Source organism: Dasypus novemcinctus, chromosome 18 (assembly GCF_030445035.2).
Source record: "Dasypus novemcinctus isolate mDasNov1 chromosome 18, mDasNov1.1.hap2, whole genome shotgun sequence".
NCBI classification, from domain to species: Eukaryota; Metazoa; Chordata; class Mammalia; order Cingulata; family Dasypodidae; genus Dasypus; species Dasypus novemcinctus.
In genome coordinates this window covers 71,289,192-71,314,819 of record NC_080690.1, presented here as the reverse complement: position 1 = coordinate 71,314,819, position 25,628 = coordinate 71,289,192, and the positions used below count along the sequence as shown (strand labels likewise).

Genomic DNA, 25,628 nt, shown 5'->3' with positions numbered 1-25,628 from the left:
TGGAAAGTTCAAGTTTTAAACCCAGGGCCTCCTGACCCTTGTGGAGCTGGCCCACGCTCAGTGCTGATGTGCGCAAGGAGTGCTGTGTCACGCAGGGGTGTCCCCCGCGTAGGGGAGCCCCACGCGCAAGGAGCGCGTCCCACAAGGAGAACCTCCCTGCGCAAAGAAAGCGCAGCCTGCCCAGGAGTGGCACCACACGCACGGAGAGCTGACACAGCAAGATGACGCAACAAAAAGAGACACAGATTCGCGGTGCCGCTGACAAGAATATAAGTGGACACAGAAGAACACAGCGACTGGACACAGAGAGCAGACAACGGGGGGGGGGGGGGGGGGGGGGGGCGGGGAAGGGGGGGGAAGGGGAGAGAAAGAAATAAAAAATAAACCTTTAAAAAAAGAAAGAGGCGATAGGTGAAACCGAGGCAAACAGGAAAAAGGAAGCCCAAGGAAATTGGATAATTATGTGGCAAGGGCTCTGTTCCTTTACCATCAATCTATATGGGGCCAATTTTTATCCGTCTTGAAGATTTAGCTAAAGTAGGAGAAACTTTAGTTAGCTGGACTATGGCTTCACCTCCTGTGTAAGGCAGGGGAAAAGTTCTGGCCCAGATGGAACCACTCACAGGGCCAGTACAGCCAGTACATTTCGCAAATACTAGGTGTCCTCCAGCTGCAAAGCAGCGGTGTATTCAGAATTTTTCTCTCCTGACATCCCGCTCCTAGACTCCATTTCCCAGCATTCGTCGGCCCTCAGGGACCTTAGCCCGCGTGGAGCGTGGTCTGCTGCGGTTTCTGGGAAATGTAGTCCAGTCGCTGACGGAGCGGCGCCGGCGGCGCAAGCGCACTCAGCAGCCCCCGGAGGGAGGGAAGGCCTGGCCAGCCTGCAAAAGCCGGGGGGACGCACAGGTGAGTCCCGACCTGGCGGGCGCGCCCGGGAGTCGGTGAGCGCGGCCTGGGCCGGGCAGGTGGACGGGGGCTCGGGGGCGGGCGCGAGTCGAGCCTGGGAGGGAGGGGGAAGGCGCTGTGGACGGCGCCCCGCCCCCTCCTGTCAGTCGCCACTGCCCCAGAGCCCACCTAGCATCCTCGCCGCCCAGACCACCTCAGCGCGCATGAATGGGGCGCCTGCTGTTTGCCAGGAGGAAGACCGAGCGCGGGAGGGCTGCGATCCGGAGGCGGGGAGCGGCCCCTCCCCACGCCACAGGTGAAGAAACCGCGCCTCGGGGAGGCTCCACGGCTCACCAAGTCCCATCGCTAAAAAGTGGTAGACGTGGAGTCGCAGCCAGGGGTGTCTGGCTCGCACCCCGGCGCAACACTGAGGTCGTGCCCTCGGTTTCCTACCCCCGCCCCCGGGCCTCTGTCCCACCCCTCTGGGTCTTTGCCACACCCCTCCCCCTTGGGTCTCAGTCCCTCCCTGGGTTCTCCATCCAATTTTCTGTGGGTCTCTCATCTCCAGGTCTCTGCCTTCCACCCTGATCTCTGTCCCCCTCCCTCTGGGTCGCTGCTCGTTTGTGTGTCTGTCCGTTCCCCAACCCCTCACCCCCCCCTTTTTTGAATGTTTTCTAAAAAACAAGGTCATTCTCTGACATTACCACAGCGCCATGATCCAAATCAGAAGATTAACTTTGATACTATATTATTAGCTAATCTACAAACTATTCAAATTTTGCTCCTGGTCCCAAAATGTCTATTGTTTCATCATGATTTGATTTAGGTAAATCACTTTGGGCAGAGTCACCCAGGAGTGACGCTGTGTCCTTCTATCAGATCAGGGCGCCCCCCACCCCCACACCACACCACACCCCCGTCACATCTAGCCCGATCGCTGGGTTAAGGTGGTGTTGCCAAAGGGGTGCTGATGCAAAACACCAGAAATGGGTTGGTTTTATAAAGGGTATTTATGTGGGGTAGGAGCTTACAGATGCCAGGCCATAGAGCATAAGTTACTTCCCTCACTAAAGTCTATGTGGAGCAAGACGGCTGCCGACGGCCGCGAGGGCTCAGGCTTGCTGGGCTCCTACGTTCCAGAGTCTTGCTTTTCTCTGGGTTCAAGGTTCCTTTCTTCCTGGGGCTGGCTTCTCTTTCCTCTGTGAGCTGACTTCCTGGGTCTTCAGCATCAAACTCCAACGGCAGAAATCCTGGCATCAAAAGCGCCGACTCTGCCCTTTGCCATGCCTTTTATCTGTGAGTCTCCACCCACCAAGGGGCAGGGACTGGGCGGGGACTCCACGCCCTAATCATAACTCAGTCATGCCCAGGTAGATTACAAGCATAATCCAATATTTCTTTTTGGAATTCATCAATTATATCAAACTGCTACAAAAGCTACCCTCTTCTTTTTGTAATTAATCAGTGATTTGTGAGGAGATATTTCAGACTGTAAATGTTCCGTGCCAAGCCTTTTCATTCCTGGACTGTAGTAGCTTCCTAAGGCAGCTGTGAATGACAGACTACCACAAACTTGGAGACTTAAAAACAACACAGATTGATTCTCTCTCGGTTCTGGAGGTCAGAAGTCCAGAGTGGGTCTTGCTGGGGTAAAAGCAAGGTGTGGGCAGGGCCACACTCCCTCCGGAGGCGCTCGGGGAGAAGCTGTCCTTCCTGCTAGAAGTTTTTCAGCTTCTAGAAGCCTCCTGCATCCCTCGGCCCCTGGCCCCTTCCTCCATCTTCAGCGCCAGCGGCGTGGCATCTTCTCTGGGTCTGCTGCACTCTGCGCCTGGCACATGGCCTCCGCCTCCCTCTTCAAAGGGCCCGTGTTGCGCTGGGCTCACCTGGATAATCCCCCCACCTCAAGATCCGCCACTGCACCTGCAGCAGCCCTTTTGCTGTGCATTTTAGATTCCCAGGCTGCTCCAGCAAGTACCGTGCATCGGCTGGCTTAAGCAATGGGAACTTACTCGCTCACAGTTACAGGGTCTGGGAAAATGTCCAGATCGAGGGGTCATCAAGGCGATGCGTTCTCCCTGCAGACCAGCTGCTGGCGATCCCGGGCTCCTCCGCCACGTGCCGAGGCTCCCGGTGGCGCCTGCGCTCTCTCCCTTCTCTGCCAGGTGTCGTTGCTGTCAGCTTCTTGCTTCCGTGGCTTTCTCTGTCTCTGTCTGAATGTCGTTCTCTTATAAAGGACTCCCGACTGAGTGGGCGGCACCTCACCTGACGCAGCCACGTGCAAAGGCCCTCCTCGCAGCGGGTCCTGACCGCGGGGCTGGACTCGACTTCGGCACGTGTTTCTGGCTACCGTCGCCTCATGCCACGACCCATGGACGCCGCCCGTTCTCAGGCTCCAGGGCTGAGGACCCGAGGACCTTTCGGGGGCACTAGACAGTCCAGGCCTGTCTCCCCACCATCTGGGGAGCCCCTCGGGGCGGTGCTGTGACTCCCTCGTCTCTGAGCTGCGAGCCCCTCGAGGCGCCTGTCGCACACCTGGGGCGAGAGGGCGCGGGGCTGCCCAGGCGGCAGGTCGCTTCTCCTCGGCAAGGGTTATTCCTAAGCTTGTTTTAGCAGCTGGGCCCTTAACGACATCTTAAGCCACATAAAGGGGGCTCTGCGGAAGGCAGTCTGTCCCCACGAGGGGACACTGTCCAGCCTAATACGGGCAGCTCTGACCCACGCTGCAGCGTGGTGAACTCAAGCCGAGATGCCAGGGAGGATGGCAGGCACAAAAGGCCGCGTGTCGTTCCACTCCGTTTCTAGGAAATGACCAGAATAGGCAAATCCGCAGACACAGAAAGCAGGCGGGTGGGGGCCGGGGCTGGGGCTGGGGGTGGGGGGGCCGAGGCCGGGGCTGAGGCTGGGGGGGGGGGCGCTGCTGATGGGTACAGGGCTGCTTCTTGGGGTGAGGGAAATGTTCTGGAACTAGAGAGCCCTGATGGCGGCACAACATTGTGAATGAATGCTGCTGAATCGTGCACTTTAGAAAGGTCAAAATGGCAGATTTTGTGATGTGTGTATTTGGCCACAATTTTTTTAAAAAGTAAAAAAAAAAATGGGGGGAGGGGATACTGTGCCGCTGACTTGTGGGTTCCAGCCCCACTTCGCTCTCGTGCGATGTGGCGCAAGCGCCTTAACCCCTTGTGCCTCCGTTTCCTCCTCTGGCGACAATGCTAGTTACCCTCTCGGGGAGGAGTGTGGATGCCGGCGCCCGTGGCTGCGGCTGGACGTGACACGCAGGTGTCCGTGGCTGCCAGTTGGTTGCTTTGCTTTTCTGATTTAAAGATTTAAAGATTTATTCCCCCCCCCCACTGTCTGCACTCTGTGTGCATTCGCTGTGTGTTCTTCTGTGTCCACTTGCATTCTTGGAAGCACCAGGAATCTGTGTCTCTTTTTGTTGTGTCATCTCTCCATGTGTGCGGCTCCCCTCCTGGTAGGCTGCACTTTTTTCATACGGGATGGCTCTCCTTGCGGGGCACACTCCTTGTGCGTGGGGCTCCCCTACGCGGGGACACTCCTGCGTGGCAGGGCACTCCTTGAGCGCATCAGCACTGCGTGTGGGCCAGCTGCACACGGGTCAGGAGGCCCGGGGTTTGAACCCTGGACCTCCCATGTGGTAGGCGGACGCCCTATCAGTTGAGCCAAATCCGCTTCCCCAGTTGGTTGCTTTGTAACCGCTATTGAATGGGGGCCTCGGGCAGCTTGTCCTTGACTTTGGCAGGCCATGCCCGTCCGCGTCCTCTGCCTTGCGGTGTCTTTGGGGAAGGTGTCTGCCGGCCGGGCCTGACCCCTCTGCTCCGGTCTCCCCTTCCAGCTCTGCGGGCTCGGCCGTGGCCCTCTCTCCTGGAGGTGCATGCCCAGGACCAGCCATGGCCACTGGGACCCTGGCGGCCAAGGGCCAGGTGAGTTTGGGCTCTCTCTTCCCCGAGATGCCATCCCTGTCTCTCCCAAGACTGGGAGAGAGGCTGGGGGAGGGGGGGGTTGGGGGCTCTGGGGCTGGGAGGTGCAGGGGGGAGGGTGCAGGGGCAGAATGCTCTGAGCCGGGACCTTGTGCTACGGTCTAAAGATCAACCTATCAAACGCGCAGGTGCCTTGTTGTTACCAAGCAAGGTGGGCAGTGGACAGTTTGGCTTCACCCCTGAGCCTTACCCTGGAGTCAGGAATGCCAGGGCTCAGGGGGTTGGGGTAAGGATCGGTGTCCTGGATGAAACGGTTCTCAGGAATATCTCTTGCATCTACTAACTTGATAGTTAAGAAATAAAAAATAATGTATTTCTTAGGGCCGCCACGTACTGGTTGGTGTACAGGTTACACACTGTACAAGGGCACCTCACCGAAGGGGCAAGATTCTCAGCTTACACCCTGCACGGTGATATATTTACTATGACAGTTTTCCAACAGATGGCAGTAAAGAGTCACGTGGCAGGGGCGCCTTGTTCTCCCCCGCACCCAGGTGCCTCTGGCCCCAATTTTACTAAGACTCTTCCAACCCAGCGAGCAGTTGTGGCTTTTGACCCATGCCCCCTCCCGCCTGACTCCTGGGAGGATGGGACCTTCCACCCTGTCTCTAACACTGGCCCTTCCAGGGATCAGTGACCTTCAACGACGTGGCCGTGGACTTCACCTTGGAGGAGTGGGGCCGGCTGGGGCCTGGCCAGAGGGCGCTGTACCGGGAGGTGATGCTGGAGAACTACCGGAACCTTCTCTCACTGGGTGAGGCCACCCCCGCCCCCCCAGCCCTCCCCAGGGAGAGGCGCGATGCCCCCTCAGCCCCGTCCTCGTGTAAACGTGGGTGTCCGCTGGGGCCTCAGCACCCTGGCTGTTCCCTGCATCGGTCCGCCTGGCCCCCCTCTCTCTGTCTCTCCACCCGCTTGCCCTGGAGCGCCGGCATCCCCGGACGTTCCACCTGCTTCTCACGCTTCCTTACCCCCGAGTGATCTCCTGGGACCTCAGGCTCTCCCTGGACTGCCCATTCCTGGACCTCACTCCCCCTGCCTCCTGGGCGGCCCCCATCTGTAGGTCCCAAACCATCTCGGCACCTGCTCCCCGAAGCGCGCACACACTGCGCCCTGAGCGTGTTTCCCGAGCCCCACGCGTGTCCACCCCCCCCCCCCCCCCCCCCCCCCCCCCGTCTCCTGGCACCCCTCCCCCGGGCCCTTCACACTCACCTCGTGCTGCACCCAGCTCGGCGTCTGCCACTAACTTGCTCCTGGGACCCCAGCCCTGCCCCCCCCCCCCACGTCACCAGAGCGGACCCTGAGCACCACCCTGGCCCCGCCCCCAGCCCCGCCCCTCCCGCCCCTGCCCTCCCAGCCCTGCTCCCGGCCCCGTGTCCCGGGCGGTCGCCTCCCGCCAGCCGCTCTCAGGTCCTGCTCCCGCGCCTCCGCCTCTCTGTGCCCGGGGGCAGGGGCCGCCCAGAGGCTCGTCCCTGCCTCCTCGCTGGCGCGCGGTCACGGGACAAACTCCCCCAGGCCTTGACTTCTGCGGCGGGGTCCCCGCGACCGCGCCGAGGTCTGGTGACAGCGCCTCCGGCGTCCTCTCCCCTGGGCGCGCCCGTAACTCCCCCGGCAGCAGGCTGTGACGAGCGAAGTGTCCTCCAGGGCAGCTCGTTGGAGACCCAGCCCCAGGGGTTCTGCCGGGGGCTAAGGGAGGCGCCCCCCAGGGGGGACGCAGGTGGCGGGACATGCCACGTGGTTTTTACAACCAGCTTTGGCAAAGCCAGACACACACACACACACACACACACACACACACACACACACGATCGTTTAGGGGACGGTGGGGACACGCCTGAAAGCCGGTTCCCGGGCCCTGCCAGCAGGCCTGCCTGAGGAACCCCGGCTCAGGGCCCCCACGCCACTCTTTTCTGCGCAGCTTCCCTGGACAGAACGACCTGGTCTGTCTGTCCCCTGAACTCCATCCTTGGGCAGCCCGCAGGGCAAGGCCCCACACTGTCCCCACTGAGCGCCTCCCGGGCTCCCCAGCTCAGGGACGTCCCCTGCCCCCCCCCCAGGCCGGGCTCTGCTCGAGCGCCCGCTCCACCCCCGGCGTGCTTTCCCCGCGCGTGCTCTCCCTGGCTCTCCGCAGGCGCAGGGGAGCGGCGGGGTTGGAGAGCGCCGCGCCACGTGTGGGGGCTCGTGGGAGGCAGCAGGAGGGGGCGGAGGGAGGAAGGCCCCCGAAGGGAGCGGGCAGGGGGAGGGGACACCCCGGCGGGGGAGGGGGCGCAGAGGGAGGCCCCGCGGGTGGCAGGAGACGCAGGGAGGGCAAGGCCGCGGCGCTCTGAGTGCCAGGGGAGGTGCGGGCTGGAGGGAGGAAACCCGCAGGCCACGGAGGGGAAGGGCGGGCTGTGCACTGCGCCTCCCGCCCCGCAGCTCGGGGAGAGGCCCTGCGGCCGCCCGCGCCCGCGCCGCGGAGGGGGACAGCGCGGGGTCACTCCCAGCGGGGCCCATTCCGCGCGGACGGGAGGGGCGCAGGCCCGAGACTGCCCGAGGGAGGAGGCGTAGGCGCCAGGCTGCGTGGGGGGCGCCCCCAGCCCCCGGAGCCAGCAGGGGGCGCCTGAGGCGGGAGGGGACTCAAGGAGTCGCGCTGGACTGGGACCCGCTGTGTGCAGGTCCGCTGCCCCCTCAGGCAGGGCCGCGCCTCGCAGGCACGGGAGGCCGTGGGGCGTGTGGGTGGAGCCACGCGCTTCCCGCCTCACTCCTGGTCGCCCTTTGGCTCGCCTCCTCCTCCAGGAAGCCTCCTTTGATTTCCCCCACCCTCTATGCCTTCCCGCGGAGCCTGGTCTTTCCTCCGTTACAGCTCACATGATACTCAGCCGTGCCTCAGTTTCCTGTTTTGAGGATAAAATGAGTTAAAACATTTAACCAGCTTAGAGACACGCCCAACACCTAGAAAACGCTGGATCAGCGCTCGTGTTCAGGCGTCACTTGCTGTGTTGCAGTGGCCTGACGGTTCCATCAGGGACTGCGTGTTCTAGCTGTAGGGATTCAAGAAGAGTTTCAGCAGAATGTTTTGATTCGTGCGTCTGCGTTCATGTATCTGGAAGGGCTGGGATGGAAGGTGCAGGCGTAGGAGGCTCTCGAGCAGCGCTGTCCGCCAGAAACAGGAAACGAGGAGCCTAGGTGATTTTTCACTCTCTGGTGGCCACCTTAAAAGAGAACCAGATGAAACTAATTTTAATAATGTATTTTATTTACCCCCAGTCCATCCAAATATTGTCTTTTCAACGTGTAATCGGTGCACACATGGGAGCGAGATAAACTCCACATTTCTGTCCTCCTTACGTCTTCCAAATCCAGCGTGTCTGGCGCTCCCCAGCACGTCTCCGTTTCACACGTGCCACACGGAAGAACCCAGGAGCCACGTGGCGGCGTCAGGGCTCAGTCTCTCCTGTACGCAGTAGGCGCTCAGCAAGGAGCCTTGCGCGGGCCCTCGGTGCTCGCATTCGCGCGCCCCGCGCCCGCGCCCGCCACAGCCGCGTCTTCTCTGTTCCCAGGCGCTGGGCTTCCCGGGACCAAACCCGACGTGATCTCCCGCCTGGAGCGAGGGGAAGAGCCGAGGACGGAGGCGAGGGCGGCGCTGCGGGCCACCTGTCCAGGTGGGTGGCAGGGGGGAGCCCCGCTCCGAACCCCGCCTGTGGGGCTGGTGGTGGCCCGGCAAGCACCCGGCAGCGGAACGCCCGGGGCTGCCTGAGTCTGAATCCCGGCTCCACCACCTCCTGGCTGGGTGACCTTGGCCAGGTCGCTTAGCCTCTCTGTGCCTCAACTTCCTCCTGTGTAAAATGGGGCGCAGTAGTCCCTGGGGTTGGGGGGAGTGAAGGAACGCACACGCGCGGTGTCAGCCGGGTGAGTGGCGGGGGTCCTGGGTTACATTATGGCTGTGAATTGCGCGCCTGCGTGAGGACCCAGACGCGGGGCCTGGCTAGGCTGGGGGGAGCGGGAGGAAGAAGCGGGGTTCCTGCCTCCCTTGGGCCAGGAATCCCATTAGAGGAGGGGCGTGGCAGCGGGGGTTTCCGGCCCCGCCCCCTCCGTCGCCTTCGGCGCCCCGCCCCACCCCCCCCACCCCCGCTTTGCGCCAGCCCCCTCTCGGTCCCCACCGCCCTAGCGCAGGCCGCGTCCTCTCCCACCCGCGCCCTCGCCCCAGCCGCCAGCCCCCAGTGTCCCCCCACCCAGGCCTCCCACACAGCCAGAGCGGACCCGTCCCTCGGTGCTCGCAGCCCTGCCGTGGCCACCAAGGTCCCTGCGGAGTCCGGGGCCCTCTGCTGGGCCCTCGAGGCCCCGCAGGGTGGGCCCCACTGTGTCTCCAGCCTCTTCTCTCGAGCCCCAGCCCAGACCTCAGGGAAGCACCTGTCCCTACCTGAACCTGCACGTGCTGTCCTGCCTTTGTGCACTCCCTTTGCCTGGAATCCCCTTCCCTGCTCTGTTCGCCTGGCAAGTACCTTCATGTTCCTCAAGGTGAATCTACATGCCACCTCCAGGAAGCCCTCCTTGACTTCCAGCCGCCCATTCTCAGTGCTTCCGTCGCTCCTTGCTTGGGCTGCTGTTCAGGCACTTGTGTGGCTGTGGTTAAGAGTGTGGGCTCTGGAGCCAGATTGTCTGAGTTCAAACCCCCGCCCCGACAGGCTCTGCGGTGTGGCTGTGACCAAATGACTTAAGCTCCCGGTGCCTTTTTTCCTTATCTATAAAATGGGGAAAGCAGAAGTACCCACTTCATTGAATTTTCCTGAGGATTAAATTAGCGAATACGTGGGTCAAGCTTAGAACAGCCTGACACATAGTAGGCACTCAATAAGTGTAGCCTGTCACAATAATAATAATAGCTGGTATTATTATTTTCTGATTTATTAGGATTCTTTTGAATGTAAGGATTCAAAATAGCATTAGCGCTATTGGACTGTGCTTTGACCCGTTTGTCTAGCAAATGTGGCACAAGCCTTTAGGCAGAGATGGATCCAGAGCCTTAAACTGTGTTGTCAGGGCTCACTCATTCTCTCTCCTCCCCTTCCTCCTGCCACATTTTGATCCTGTTGATTTTTTTTCCCCTAGCTTCATCCTGTCTGTGGCCCTTTCAAATAGCTCCAGTGCGGCCACCCACAGGCTTCTGCGTATACTCTGCCTAGCAACCCCGTGTGTCGATCTCAGGGAAGAGTCAATGGGCTCCGTTTGGCTCCTGAACCACTTAGTACTGGGGTCTGGGGTCTGGGGCCTTATGATTGGCCAACCTGGGTCTCATGCCCACCGTGCGTGGAGAGAGAAGGGAGGCTGTAGTTGACAGCCACAGCAGCACCAAATGGAGGGGGGAGGCGCAGCCTTCAGGGCAGGGGGAACAAGGAGATGAGTAGGACAGACACAGGTATCAGCTCCAGCCTGCCTCTCCCGCCTCCCCGAGGACGGGCCAAGAGTCTCGGTCAACACTGTGGTTGGAATGTAACGATATATGATGAATGCGGGTCCAACGAACAAGTCTAGAGCAAAAATAAAATCAGTCCTCCCCAACAAATTCCAGATGGTTTTGCTTCCTGCTCATCGTCTCTTCTCTACACCTTCCTGCTGCATTAACTCTTTCCTTGCACATTCGCACCAGCAAGGCGCGGGGATGCCCCCACCCGGCTCTCTCACCGCCCCTAGATATTATGCATATTTTTAACATTTTACTAATCTGAAAAGCATAAAACGTTATCTTAGGAATTCGGTTTTTTAGACTATTACTGATGTTGAGCATCTTTTCGTGTATTTATCCAGCCACTTGTTTCTTTTCTGGTGAATTGTCTATAGTTTTGCTTCACTTGTTTATTAGATTGTTCTATTTTTGTATTAACTGTAAAAGTTCATTACAAGTTATGGCTAGTAAACATCTGTACACATACATTGTTCTGCAACTTGCTTCTTTGCATTACTTAGAATATATCAAGACCACCATTCCATGTTAGAACTACTAACATGCCTTTTAAAACTACTTTATGCCTTTTAAAATAGCATGAAATCCTAAACCAGAATTTGAAATCCTCCTTTTTAAGTTTGCAATGCCAGTCCCAAATAACCAGTTCCCTTTCTCCTGGAACAGATGATATTCGTATTTTCCATTTCCTTCAGACTTGGAGATGAGCACTACAACTTCTCAGGAGACTCCTCCAATAAAGAGCATTTCTGAAGACTCAGCTTCCCTGATGGGAAAGGTGGAGGGAATGATAAGGGCCGTCCTCGGAGAGACCAAGTTAGTAGAATCCCAAGCGTGTTGCCATCGGATGGAAGAGCAGAGAAACCAGGAGAGACGGTTGAGGTGTTTGTTTGCTCCTCCCAAGGAGAACGCCTCTGGGGAGAGAGGCCTTGGATATAACGAGCTTGGGAGAAGCCTCAGGCTGACTTCCGCCCTCATCGAGAAGCAGAGAGGTGGAGAGAGACCCCAGAAGTGGAATGAGCCAAGAAAAAGCTTGACATGCCAAAGGACCTTCGTAGAAAAGAAACCGTTTGACTGCCCGGAATGTGGGAAGGCCTTCATATACCATTCAGACTATATCCTACATCAGAGGATTCACACTGGAGAGAAACCCTACAAATGCAACGACTGTGGGAAGGCCTTCAGCAACAGCTCCTACTTCATCCAGCACCACATCATTCACACCGGGGAGAAGCCCTACGCGTGCAACGAGTGTGGCAAGACCTTCACTCAGAGCTCATCGCTCACCGAGCACCAGAGGATTCACACCGGGGAGAAACCCTACAAATGCAAGGAGTGCGGGAAGGCCTTCACCCAGAGCTCCTCGCTCATTAAGCACCAGCGCTGTCACACCGGCGAGAAGCCCTACAGATGCAAGCAGTGCGGGAAGTTCTACTCGCAGGTTTCCCACCTCACCCGCCACCAGAAGATCCACACCGGCGAGAAGCCCTACAGCTGCGGCGAGTGTGGCAAGGCCTTCAGTCACACGTCCTCCCTGACGCAACACCAGACGATTCACACCGGGGAGAAGCCCTACAAATGCAACGAGTGTGGGAAAACCTTCAGCCACAGCTCGTCCCTGACTCAGCATCAGCGTGTCCACACTGGAGAGAAGCCCTACGAGTGCTCAGAATGTGGCAAAGCCTTCAGCCACAGCTCGTCCCTGACGCAGCACCAGAGGATTCACACCGGCGAGAAGCCCTATGAGTGTCACGAGTGTGGAAAGGCTTACACGCAGATTTCCCACCTGATGAGGCACCAGAGCATTCACCTGGGGGAGAAACCCTATATCTGCAACGAGTGTGGAAAGGCTTTCAGTCACACCTCCTCGTTCACTCAACACCAGACGATCCACACGGGCGAGAAGCCCTACAAATGCAACGAGTGTGGGAAAACCTTCAGCCAGAACTCTTCTCTCACGCGCCACTGGAGGATTCACACCGGGGAGAAACCCTACGAGTGTAAAGTCTGTGGGAAGGCTTACACCCAGATCTCACACCTCATTCAGCACCAGAGGATCCACACCGGGGAGAAGCCCTACGAGTGCAGCGAGTGTGGGAAAGCCTTCAGCCGGAGCACCCACCTCATCGAGCACCAGAAAATCCACACCGGCGAGAAGCCCTACAAGTGTCAGGAATGTGGGAGGACGTTCAGTCACAGCTCGTCTCTCACGCAGCATCAGAGGCTGCACACGGGCGAGAAGCCCTACGCCTGTGAGGAGTGTGGGAAGGCCTTCAGCCAGAGCATCCACCTCATTCAGCATCAGCGAGTCCACAGCGGAGAGAAGCCCTACGCGTGTAGTGACCGTGGGGGGACCTATACCCAGATTTCACACCTTATCCAGCATCAGAAAGCGCACGTGGGTGGCAACGGCCGCGTGTGGAAAGAGTGCGGGGAGGGTTTCGGCTGGGGCTCCCGCCTTCCTGGACATCGGAGGCTTCACGCAGGGCAGAGGGCCTACGTCTGTGAGGAGCTGGAGAACTCCTTTGCCTGGACAACTTGCTGAGCGCCCAAGAACTCCTGCTGACCAGAAAGCCCCGGGGCAGAAGGAACTGGTGGTTCTGTGGTTCAGGTCGGTTCGACTTTCATCGGTCCTAGTAACTTCCTCCCAGAGAGGAACCCAAAACTACACTGAGGTAGAGTTTTATTTCCTAGAGGGGAAAATGGCACATTTTCACCCGCTGGGACAGCTTCTGATTGTTAGGTGGCTTCCCTGCAACCCACTGTGTATTTCCTCCGTCCTACAGTGTCCCTACGGGGTCGTATGGTTAGGGCGGGGCCCACAGGAGACACAGCCTCATCTGAGATCTTTAATAAGAACAGCTGTCCGGGCGCTTTTTAAATTTAATGACCATTCATTAAGTTTTGGAGCCTGAGTATTCAAGGGAGAAAAAAAAACCCAGCTGTAAAGATTAACCCTTTTGAGTAAAGTCTCAACTATGTGTTGCTAAATATAAATGCTAAAATTTTAAACCACAAATTTCACAATCTGAGATTGGCTAAGACACTAAATATGTTTCATGTATTTACAACCATTTTTATGTCCTTTCTTTTTTATCTTTCCATTTCTAGGATTTGTGTTTCACAGAACAATTGCCCTATTCAGCATCATTATCTGCTTTTATGTTTGGAAGTAGATTTTTCCTTCCTCACATGTTTGAAACAAAGTATAAAAATAATCCACAGACGCTTTTATAACAGGAAAATTTTTAAATAAAATAATATGCTCATTGTAAAGGATAATTTGGGAAGTGTAGAGAATTATGAATGAAGATACCAATTCCCCATAATCCCAACACCCAGAGAGACATACTATTCATGGTTAGTGTATTTCTCTCTGGCTTTGTTTCACTGTGTAACCCACATCCAGGTTTTTAACTGTCAGAAATTTTGGATCAAAAAATGAAAGCCATACACTCACCATTTGGCCACCTCAGATGTCATATTGCTTTTATTTTTCCTTGTTCATTTCCAAATTTCACTTTTAAACAAACATGATTTTTTTTGTACTTAAACAACAGAATTTTATCATCTCACAGTTCTGGAAGCTAGAAGTTGGAAATCAAGGTGTTGGCAGGGCCATGCCTCCCTCGGAAGCTTGTAGGGGGAGGGTTTGTCGCTTGCCTGGCTCCTGGCTCCCGTAGTGGGGGGTTTGTCGCAGGCCCGTCTCCTGGCTCCCGTAGTGGGGGGTTTGTCGCAGGCCTGGCTCCTGGCTCCTGGCTCCCGTAGGGGAGGGTTTGTCGCAGGCCCGTCTCCTGGCTCCTGGCTGTGCTCACCACAATCCACGGCATCCCGTCTCCCTTGTCTTGTGGCCTTCTCCCCTGTTCTGTCTATGGCTACTTCTCCCCTTCTTGTGATGACACCAGTCATCTTGGATCAGGGTCTCCCCTGTACAGTTTGGCCTCATCTTAGCTAATCACGTTTTCAAAGACCCTATTTCCATGCAAGGTCAAAGTCACAGGATGGGGTGTTCAGACTTGAATGTGTCTTTTTGAGGGACACAATTCAACCGAAAGCTCTGCTGATTAGAGAAGGGGCCATACACAAACGGAGTTTTATTTCAGTGTAATCAGAGTATGGGAACATGTTCAGGTTCTGCATTTTGCACTCATTTTCCTTTGTTCCCACACACACGCCGTTTTTAGGGCTTCATTGAGCAGGTGCAGAAAAATCCGCCAATGCCCCTATCTTCTTGGTCTTGTCCTAACCTGCCTGACACAGGCAGTGGGCCATGATTATGAATAACATGATGAGCCCCCTGTGCTTAGTTTGTCTGTCCTTCTGGGAAGATTCTTTCTCCAAGTCCATTCCCAGATGGGAATGAAGGCTGCCACCATTCTCCTGATTCTTGGAACGTGTTGTCAAATTGCTTTCCAAAGGGGCCCAGCGTAACCTGCCTGCCACAAGCCAGGCTGGGCGTGCGGCCCACAGTTTCACGACATTTTTACCAGCCCTGGGTGTGAATCGCTGTTTTTTTCTTTACAATTTCAAACATGTACCTTCAGCGCTCTCGCCGTGGGTTAGGGGCTGTTCAGAGGCCTGGCGTATGTGGACTCCTTTCGTGCTCGCAAGAGCCCGTGTGCTCAGGACTGGGTTGTGCCATTTTACAGACGAGGCACAGAGAAGTCAGAGACCAAAGTCTCCTGCCATGAGGTCATGGAGTCTGGATTCAGACCCAGGTGTTCAGGCTGGGGCATCTGTGCTGCGACCACTACGCTGGCATTGAACTTTTCCACTCTAACACAGGCAATTCTTGTTAGTGCTGGTAGTTATGTTCTATAAAGTCACTAGGAACACTGAATGAGCAAATGCTGACCCACTGCCCCAGGAGGAAATGCAGGTTAGCGCCCTGCAAGCCTCTGTTCACAACATTTCAAGGACAATAAATACGTATCCCTGTCTTTGGTGTTTCTATTTAAAGATGCCTTATCTCTTTTGTTTCCTCCCTAAATTTGCACACAGTTCCCAGGAGGTTCTCCGCTTCACCAGCCTTTTAGAGACTTCCCATTTAACCCCTTCCAGAAATAGTATCATTGCCTTCAGAAAAAAATTTAGAGCGGCATTCCAACAAACCTCTGAACGTAAGGCTAAGCAAGTTTAATCATAAGCCGCACTGGGAACTGTGGGAAGGCGGCGGAGTAGGAAGCTCTGGAAATCAGTCCCTGCCCCAGAGCAGCATGAAACAGGCAGGAGCTGAGTCAACCACTTCAAAACTCAGGGGTCCAGCAGAACACTCCACAGCATCCTGGGAAGAGACCGGTCAATTACGCTGGTTACAAACTCAAGAATCAGACATTCAGGGAATAAATCCCAGAGTTAATATTTTAAAATATTAAAATGTACAGTGTGCAACAAAAGATTATAATTTAAACAAAGAAATAGGAAATAATGGTCTAGCCAAAGGAAAAGGATGCAAATCCAGAAAACATCAATGAAGAAGACCAGATTGTGGACATACCAGATAAAGTCGAAAAAGTGATGTGCAGTATGCTCAAGGAGACAAAGGAAATACAGAGAAAGGACTAAAGGATATCAGGCAAACAATAAATGAACAATATGAGAAGCTCAGCAAAGAGCTAGACATTTTAAAAAGAAACCAAACAGAACTCCTGGAGTTGAAGACGATATTAACGCAAATGAAAAATTCCCAGGAAGATTTCCACTTCAGATTGGAGCTGACAGAGGAATCAGAGAACTCGAAGACAAGACAAATGAAATGAGTCAGGCTGAAGAGCAGAAAGAAAAAAATAATTACAAAAAGTGAAAATAGCCTAAGAGACCTATAGAACCAAAACTTCCGGGATGCAGCAAAGGCAGTGCTGAGGGGCGACTGTTTAACTCTAAATGCTTTCATTAAAAAAAGAGAAAGATTTCAAATCAGATACCTAACCTCAAAACTGGAAGAACTAGAAAAAGAACAGCAAACCCAAAGGAAGGAAATAACAAAGATGAGCGCATAGATACATAAAAGGGAGTGAAAAAATTAGAATCAACAAGACCAAAAGTTGGTTCTTTGAAAAGATAAATAAAGTTGACAAACCTTTAGCTAGACTCATGAATAAAAAAGAGAAAGGACATAAATGCTAAATCCAGAAATGAAATGGGGGACATTACCACCAATCTCACCAAAATAAAAAGGACTGTAAGAGGATACTAAGAAGTTAGATAACCTTGCTGAAATGGACAAATTCATAGAAACACACAAGCTATACTGATTAAAAAAGAAATAGATGGGGAAGTGGATGTGGCTCAAGCAATTGGGCTCCTGCCTACCACACGGGAGGTCTGTGGTTCGGTTCCCAATTTTTCCTAAAGAAGACCACAAGCTGGTGTGCCAGGCAGGTGCAGAAAACTGACACAACTTGACAGGGGACACATGGTTGGCAGGAAGTTCTCCAGGGCATATATCCAGGGTACATAAAAATGTTTGGATATTTTCATAGTGGTTACAATTAAAAACAATAACTGAGAGAGTGCTGAGTTCCTAGCCAGGTTAGCCCAATCACAGTCCCTAAAGGAACAGCAACAATCCCCCAGTGCAACGGCAAAGACCAAAAAAGAGGGAAGGTCCAACAATGAGCCCTTGATACTAATGACTATACCTGTAAGCCTGTGCACCTGAAATAAGAACAAGGCCTAGAGCTGCAGGGTGCCTAAGAGTTACCTCCTGAGAGCCTCCATGTTCCTCAAATGTGGCCAGTCTCGAAGCCAAACTCAGCATGTAAATAAATGTGTTTGCTTTCCCCCCAGCGTGGGACATGACTCCTGGGGATGAGCCTCCCAGGCGCCGAGGGATTACTACCAAGTACCAGCTGATGATGTAACTAGAAAATGACCTTGAATAAAAGGGTCAAGTCGAACCAGCAGAATATCTCAGTCTACATATAATACCAGGAGTTAAAAATGCTTTTTGACCTGAATAAAAGGGGGAAATGGAAAGGACAAATGAGTTCATATGGCTATGAGTCTCCACAAAGAGCCGGGAGGTTATCAGAGGGGTTGCCCTTATGCACACCTCAGCAGAGTCCCAGAGAAAGATAAAGTAGATACAACCCCAGGTATTGGTTCTTCTGAGGGCTACAGAGACCCAAAGGTTCCATGGTCATGGCAGGTGGAGTTCAGTGCCATGTCAGTTGGCCCTACTTTGGAGTTTGTGTTTCTGTGTGATAGAGCTGGACTCAGATGTGATCTTTGTTCACAAGCCTCTCCTGTTACTTTTACTGGACCTGTGGTTGGCACTGGGGTTTACTGTATACCCAGGGGATTTGAATCTCTGGACTGTCCAAGTGATAATCAGGCCCTGAGCCTCAACAGACTAGCAACTCCTACACTCTGGTTTATTGGACTTACCTCACTCAGTTAACATGGAGGTGAAGAAGGTCAACTACCACACCAGGGAGCCAAGAGTGCCTACACCTGAAAGCAGGAGGATTGCATCCAGCATCCATGTGGAATCTAAGCCCCCTCTTGATATAGATGTGGAGTGGAGACAACCATTCTAAGGTCCACAGGATGGAGAAATAGATTATGGATTAGAGTGGACTTACTGATATTCTTTTCATGAACTATTGTGATTAGTAATCAAAGAAAATGTGGCATTGATGTGGAGAAAGTGGCCATGGTGGCTGCTGGGGGTAGGGAGTAGGAGGAAGAGATGTGATGTGGGGGCATTTTCAGGAGTTGGAGTTGTCCTGGGTGGTGCTGCAGGGACAGTTACCGGACATTTTATGTCCTCCTGTGGCCCACTGGGTGGACTGTGGGAGAGTGTGGGCTATGGTGTGGACCATTGACCATGAAGTGCAGCGGTGCTCAGAGATGTATTCACCAAATGCAATGAATGTCTCATGATGATGGAGGAGGTTGTTGTTATGGGGGGAGGAGTGGGGGAAGGGGGTGGGGGGTATATGGGGACCTCATTTTTTTTAATGTAACATTAGAAAAAAGACAAAAAAAAAAAGAGAAAGCTGACACAACAAGATGACACAACAAGAGACAACAAGAAGGAAAACAATAATGAGAGATGCAACAAAGCAGGGAACAAAGTCTCCTGGTGCCTCCTAAAGAGGACGAGCAGGATGGCGATCTGATCGACAGGCAGGCACAGCGAGCTGATGCAATAAGATGATGCAACAAGAGACACAATGGGAAAAACATAACGAGGGACACAACAAAGCAGAGAATGGAGGTGGCTTAAGCAATTAGGCACCTCCCTCCCACATCGGAGTTCCCGGGTTCAGTTTCCGGTGCCTCCTAGAAAAACAAAGAAAAGAAGAAGATGAACAGAGACAGCAAGTGCAAACAACGAGGGGGTGGGGTAAATAAAATAAATCCTAAGGGAAAAAAAAAGAAATAGATGATCTCAGCAAACCAATAACTAGTAAAGAGATTGAATCAATCATCAAAAACTTCCCAACAAAAGAAAATCCCAGGACCAGATGGCTTCAGAGGAGAATTTTACCAAATATTCCAAGAAGAATTGTTTTAGTTTGCTAAGGGCTACTAAGGCAACAGACCAGAAGTGCGTTGGCTGTTACACTGGGAATCCATGAGGTTAAAATCTCACTGTCCTGAGGCTGTGAAAGTGACCAAGTCCAGGCATCGTCATGAGATGCGGCCTCGCCGGGCTGCAGCCGTGGGCGCCAGGCACCGGGCAGGGGCGCTGCCGGGCTGCTGCTCTCCATCTCCTCCACGCCTCCTCTCTTCAGCGTTGAGCTGCCCCGTGGGCCTGGCCTCCTGCGGCCTCTTCCCATGCCTTGTGCTCTGCTGCTTCCAGCCTCCAGGGCCTCTCTCTGACTCTGAGGTTTTTTCCCCATGTGTCTCTGCTTTTAGTCCTCATCGCTAGAGGACTCCGTAAGAGGACGAGGACCCACCCTGGGTCCTGCAGTCTAATCAGAGGCCCTGAGCTGAATCTAACCAAATGTCCACATACAATACGTTCATGTGTACAGGAACGAGTTAAAGAATGTAATTTTCTGGGGCCCACCAAAGACTCAAACCAGCACAAGAATGAACACTAATCCTGCCCAAACTGTTTTTAAAATTTGAAGAAGGAGAACACTCCCTAAATAATTCTATGAGGCCCACACCACCCTCATGCCAAAGCAGATAAAGATGCCACAAGAAAAGGTCACAGACCAACATCTCTTAGGAATATAGAAGCAGAAATCCTCAACAAATCCAACAGCACATCTACAGAATTATATGCCATGATCAAGTGGGATTTATCGCAGGTTTGCAAGGGTAGTTCAACATAATAAAATCAATTAACATAATACACCATAGTAACAGAATAAAAGGGGAAAACACGTGATCATCTCAGTTGATTCATAATAAAGAGGCAGGAACTGAGTTTGACAAAATCTAGCTCCCCTTCTTGATGGAAACACTTAGAAAATTAGGAATAGAAGGAAACTTTTTCAATATAATTAAGGGCATATATGAAAAACTCACAGCTAAATTCATACTTATTGGTAAAAGACTGAAAGCCTTCCTTCTAAGATCAGGAACAAGGCAAGGATGCCCAATGTTACTGAACATTGTACTGCAAGTTCTACCCAGGAAATTAGGCAAGACAAAGAAATAAAAGCCAAACAATGGGAAGCAGACTTGGGCCAGTGGTTAGGGCGTCCATCTACCACATGGGAGGTCCGCGGTTCAAACCCCGGGCCTCCTTGACCCGTGTGGAGCTGGCCCATGTGCAGTGCTGATGCGCGCAAGGAGTGCCCTGCCACGCAGGGGTGTCCCCCGTGTAGGGGAGCCCCACACGCAAGGAGTGCGCCCCGTGGGGAGAGCCACCCAGCGCGAAAAGAGAGTGCAGCCTGCCCAGGAGATATGGCGCTGAGCGGAGAGCTGACACAACAAGATGATGCAACAAAAAGAAACAAACAAGTAAATAAAAGGCAAACAATTAGAAAGGAAAAAGTAAAATGTTCCCTGTTTGCAGATGACATGATTCTATATCCAGAAAATCCTGAAAAATCCACAACAAAGCTTCTAGAGCTAATAAACGAATTCAGATGTGACTCAAGTGACTGAGTTCCTGCCTACCACATGGGAGTTCCCGGGTTCAGTTCCTGGTGCCTCCTAAAGAAGACCACAGGCTGGAGTGATGGGCAGGTGCAACAAGCTGACGCAACAAGATGATGCAACAAGAGGCACAAGAAGGAAAACATAATGAGAGACACGACAAAGCAGGGAACAGAGGTTCCTGGTGCCTCCTAAAGAAGACAAGCGAGACAGTGAGCTTATGTGACAGGCAGGCAGAGCAAGTTCATGCAGCAAGAGACGCAGGAGGGAGGACATGATGGCGGACACAACAAAACACACTGCTTCCCAGTGCCTCCTAAAGAAAACAAGGAAGACGAATAGACACAGCAAGTGCAGACAGTGAGTGGATGGGGAGAAGTGAATACATAAATCTTTAAAAAATTATTTCAAAACAGTTTTTAAAAACTGACTTCAGCAAACTAGTGGGGTACAAGATCAACACCCCCAAATCAGTAGTGTTTCTATACACTAGCGATGAACAAGTAGGAAAAGAAATTAAGAAAATAATCCATTTGCAATAGCAACTAAAAGAATCAAATGTCTAGGAGTAAATCTAACCAAGGATCTAAAGGATTTGTACACAGAAAACTATGAAAGTAGATGTAAATCTAACCAAGGATCCTCACTGCTTGGGAGCCACTTTATTTTGCAAAATCAACAAAAAAGCACAAAAATGTGAATAATGTAGCACTAAAATCCTGCAAGAAGGTCACTCGCTTACATTTTGAGAGCTGAGAGAAGGCAGCGTGTTGCCTGGTTCCCCGCAGCTGGGCACGTGTGCACCAGGTGACTCGGGGTCACTGGTGCTCTGCTCGGGGCCGCCCTGACAGCGGGGGCGCTGTGGACACTATGTGGAGGTTACAAGTTCATTTTAGCAAGAGGCAAATTTGCAAACATGGAATCTGAAAAGAATGTGGATCAACTGTATTTCCTTCTCAAACTGTCTTGACTTCTTATGAAAACTAATACTTTCTTACTATAGAAAACAAATCCAAGAAATTAAAAAGAGTAAAAGAGAGATCACCCAAACTGCTCAAAACAGTTAACATTTCAGTAAATTCTTGTTCTTTTTTAAAATTAATACATAATAATATATATTCTTTAATAATTCTAGAGTATACTGAATATGCTGAGTGTCCTTCTATTTTTCCTTAACTTTATATCACAGGTATCTGCCATATTAAATCACCTTTAACAACCTGGTGTCTTGGGGCTTCCTGTAGCTTATATTTGTCCAATCAATGTATTAGCCCCTGCTGGACTTTTTTTTTTTTACTCTTATAAGCGTGGCATGGAATATCCCTTGTATCCAAGTCCTTGGCAGAGCACCTGACTCTTTCCCTGGTGAAATCCTAGCAGTTACATCACTATTGGTTGGCAGCCGGGCCGGCAGTTTATGGGAGTGTGACTCACGGACTGTCTTGGTTTGCCAGGGCTGCTATGACAAATACCACACAGTGGCTTGGCTTAAACAAGAATTTATTGGCGCACAGTTTTAGAGGCCAGGAGTCCCAAGTCAAGGCGCCAGCAAGGCCACCCTTTCTCCCCGAGGCCTGCGGCGTTCTGGCGCTGGCTTGCCGCAGTCCCTGGGGCTCCTGGCCTTGCAGCTCTGCCTCCCTCCGCGTGACCTGCTTTCCCTGGGGTTGCCCTTCTGGCTTCTCCCTGTGGCGTTCTCTATAAGGCCTCCAGGATGGGGAGCAAAGCCCACCCTGCCGCAGGTGGGCCAGACCTAAACAGGGTCTGAGAAGACCCCGTTCACATGAGTCCACGCCTCAGCTGATAACACATCTTCAAAAGGTCCTACTTTCAGACAGGTTCACACCCACACTAAGACTGCGACTGTGCCTTTTGTCGGGGCACCTAGTTCAACCTACCGCACCAGCCCCCACCCATGGAACTAGTACGTTTTAAAAGATTTACTCAGGTCTTTGTAATATTCTTCCAGGACGTCTTTGCTGATGACTGAAGGAGCACACGTTCATTGTGAATAATTCAGACAATAAGAAAACAGAGAAGGCTATGGTTCGTTCCAAAGATTCTAGATTTTCTTTGTATGAATATGCACATCCCATTTTGTTTTTATGAAACTGGCATTATATACATATATGATAATGGGAAGCAGATGTGACTCAAGCAATTGAGTTCCTGCCTATCACAAGGAGGTCCATGGTTTAGTTCCCGGTACCTCCTAAAGAAGACAGCAAGCTGGTGTGACAGGCAGGCGCGGCAAGCTGACACAACAAGATGACATAACAAGAGACACAAGAAGAAAAACATAATGAGACACAACAAAAGCAGGGAGCGGATGGTCCTAGAGCCTCCTAAAGAAGACAAGAAAGACAACGAGCTGACCCGACGGGCAGGCTCGGCAAACTCATGCAGCAAGATGATGCAACAGGAGACGCAGGAAGGAGGACACGATGAGAGACACAATAAAACAGAATGGAGGTGGCTTAAGACCTCCCACAGCGGAGGTCCTGGGTTTGGTTCCCGGTGCCTCCTAAAGAAACAAGGAAGATGATCAGACACAGCAAGTGCAGACAATGAGGGGGTGGGGGGAAATAAATAAAATAAATCTTTAAAATAAATAAATATACGATATTAATACAAATATAATGGTATATAAATTATAAATACAAACACGATGATACCATATATACACATGTATGATTTTATAAGTTATTTTTTTCACTTGGTATAATGTGGATATTTTTCCATGACAAGACAAAAAAAACATTTTACAAAAATATACTCATACATATATACGTATGTATCCTCATGTTTAACAGCAGCATAATATTTTAGGCTCGAGTTCCTTGAACTTACTTAAGCAAGCCCTATGAAGGGACATTTTGCTTCTTTTCATTTCCTTTTCCATCACTGGACACTTACTTGACACTCGTGCAAGTATCTCCATGAGATGAATTCCTCCAAATAAACTCATGGGATCGTAGAGTGTCCCCATCTAAAATTTTGAGTTACTGGTAAATATTCCTCCAAAAAAGGCGGGACCAAGCGCAGGGCTCGGAAGTGTACGGCTGCTTGGACTCTGTTTCCTGCTTCTGTTGCAAATACTTCACATTAGTCTCTTTTTAAAAAAACATTCAAAAATCTGACAGGTAAAAGTGTCCCACTGATAGTAAGATTAATGATCATTTTACATATTTACTGATGCTTTGTACCCTGTGAATTGCCTATTTGTATGTTTTCCCTGTTTTTCAATTGGGCTGCCTTTTTGTATTGATTTATATGAGCAAGTCTTTATATATTATGCACATTACCTTTTTGGCCATAAGTTACTAATATTTTCTCCCAGGTTGTTACTTATAATCTTCTTTTCACAGTTCAGAATTTTAAAATCTTCAGGCAGTCAAATCTATTTGTATTTTCCTTCATAGTTCCCGGACCTATTATCATGCTCAGAAAAGCCTTCCTCACCCCAAGATTATAAGAAAAATTCCCCTATATTTTATTCTATTATTTTATCATTCTTAAAAAATTAAACCTCTATTCTATCTGGGATTTATTTTTGTGTATGGTGTGGAGTAACATTTATTATCATCCAACTGCTAAAGAAGAAAGAGAATTTATTGGCGTATATAATTGAAAAGCTTCACCTTTAGGGGCGGCTGGATCCAGGTGCTCCAATAACCTTGTCATCAGCCTGTTCTCTCTCCATCTCTCAGCTCTGCTCATCTTTTCATTATTTAGGGCAGGTTCTGCTCTCATGCTCCAGGTTGAGCTCCTGTGTACTTGGCAATGCAAACAGAAGCAAGCACCTCTTTCCCCTAGTCCAGCAGAAGATCTGAGGCTGTCTCTCATTGTCCCATCCGGATCTGTCCCCATCCCTGAACTAGCTCCTGTGACCAAGGGATTGTCAGTCTGTGCTCACGTGCTCATCCCTGTGGTCGGGGGCGAGGTCTGCCCCATCAGAACCACAGCCCTGAGAGTGGGGTAAAGTGATTCCCCAAAGGAAAAGTCAGATTCTGTTACCAAAATAAGGCAGAAGGAACCCAGTGGGAACATGAAAGAACAAACAGGATCTAGCTTTATATCTTCCAAACAGTTAGTGAAACAAGCTTGTATTTACTGCTGAATCCATGTATAATCCACCTGGAATGTCGCATCTATCATATAGGACAGTGTATTGGTCAATCTTGCCAGAGTTGCAAATGAGCCCCATATCTCAACGGTTATGACAGCAAGTGTTTCTTTCTCACTCAAACTACGTGGGAACAAGTGGAGGGTGTGTTCCTCTTCATTCCAGAGGCCCCATGAAAGGGACAGTTCCCACGCCACCCTTTTGGCAGCGACAGAAGAGAACCTTGGTGGACTGAACACACAATGGCTCTATATGCTTCTTGCTCAGAACTCACAGGCAGGCACTTCCACTCCCATTTCACTGGGCATGACAAGACTCATGACCAAGCCTGGAGCTTCAAACCAGGGAGTCTGTTCTGCAAGTCGCACGATAGTGTCATCCTCTTATGAGTAGGGCTAGAGAAGAACTGGGGTCAATAATACAAGGTAGAACCATGGATAGGATGAGCTACACTTTCCACCTGATTCTTGCTGATGGGAAGCAAAGCTGTTAAGACATATTTAGACATTCCTCATTTTTGTTAAGATAACTAATTTCTGAAGTAGTGGCCTCTGGACTTTTCTGTCCTGTTCCCTTCATCTTCCTTTCTCTTCTGATGTCAATACCATGCTGTTTGATGACAGTCTCTTTACATATAGAAGGTAATGCTTACTTCATTGATCTTTCCATCAAATTCCTTGACCATTGTCTCCCATCTTCCGGACAAAGTTTAAAATCAATTTGTCAAGACCCTGCCACTCCCTCTGCAAATCCCCAAAAGGATCTCATTGTTTTCCCCAGAATTACATTAAATTGATATATTAGTTTGGGAAGAATTAATATCCTTTGAATATTGAGACTTCCACATGGGAACATGTTCAGTTTCTATATTTATTGATATCTTGTACTGCTCTTCAGTAGTTTTACCATTTTCTTCATGGACATCTGGCACATTTCTTATTAAATGTACTCTCAGAAGGTATATATGTTCTATTGATATTGGGAATCCGCCCACCCACCACTTTTTTCCATTTGATTCTTGCTGGTGAAAAGTAAAGCTGTTTAATGAGTTATCTTCATATATTTTCCCGATATTTAAGATACTTATCTATGAAATCATGGTCTTTATACTGCCAGTAAC

The 25,628-nt window shown here is 51.5% G+C and overlaps 1 protein-coding gene across 10 annotated transcripts; it reads left to right on the top strand.

The window, feature by feature from the left end:
- The first annotated feature begins 723 nt into the window (after nt 1-723).
- Nucleotides 724-23,928, top strand: LOC101410997 (zinc finger protein 135). Of its 10 annotated transcripts, none has more exons than XR_011646398.1 (7): nt 822-906; nt 1,137-1,201; nt 4,739-4,826; nt 5,511-5,637; nt 8,420-8,521; nt 11,016-12,931; nt 22,352-23,928. XR_011646398.1 is itself a non-coding variant. In XM_071209405.1 (7 exons), the coding sequence occupies exons 4-7, from the start codon at nt 4,794-4,796 to the stop codon at nt 12,863-12,865; spliced, it is 2,112 nt and encodes a 703-aa protein (XP_071065506.1). In that variant the 5' UTR covers nt 848-906; nt 3,119-3,467; nt 4,102-4,164; nt 4,739-4,793; the 3' UTR covers nt 12,866-15,279. The 10 variants fall into 10 exon arrangements, 7 of the variants coding, with proteins under 7 accessions (XP_071065504.1, XP_058136654.1, XP_058136655.1 ...); XM_071209405.1 differs by lacking the exons at nt 1,137-1,201; nt 22,352-23,928 and adding exons at nt 3,119-3,467; nt 4,102-4,164 and having other exon boundaries at nt 848-906; nt 11,016-15,279; XM_071209403.1 differs by lacking the exon at nt 22,352-23,928 and having other exon boundaries at nt 724-906; nt 1,137-1,317; nt 11,016-15,279.
- Nucleotides 23,929-25,628: the final 1,700 nt, after the last annotated feature.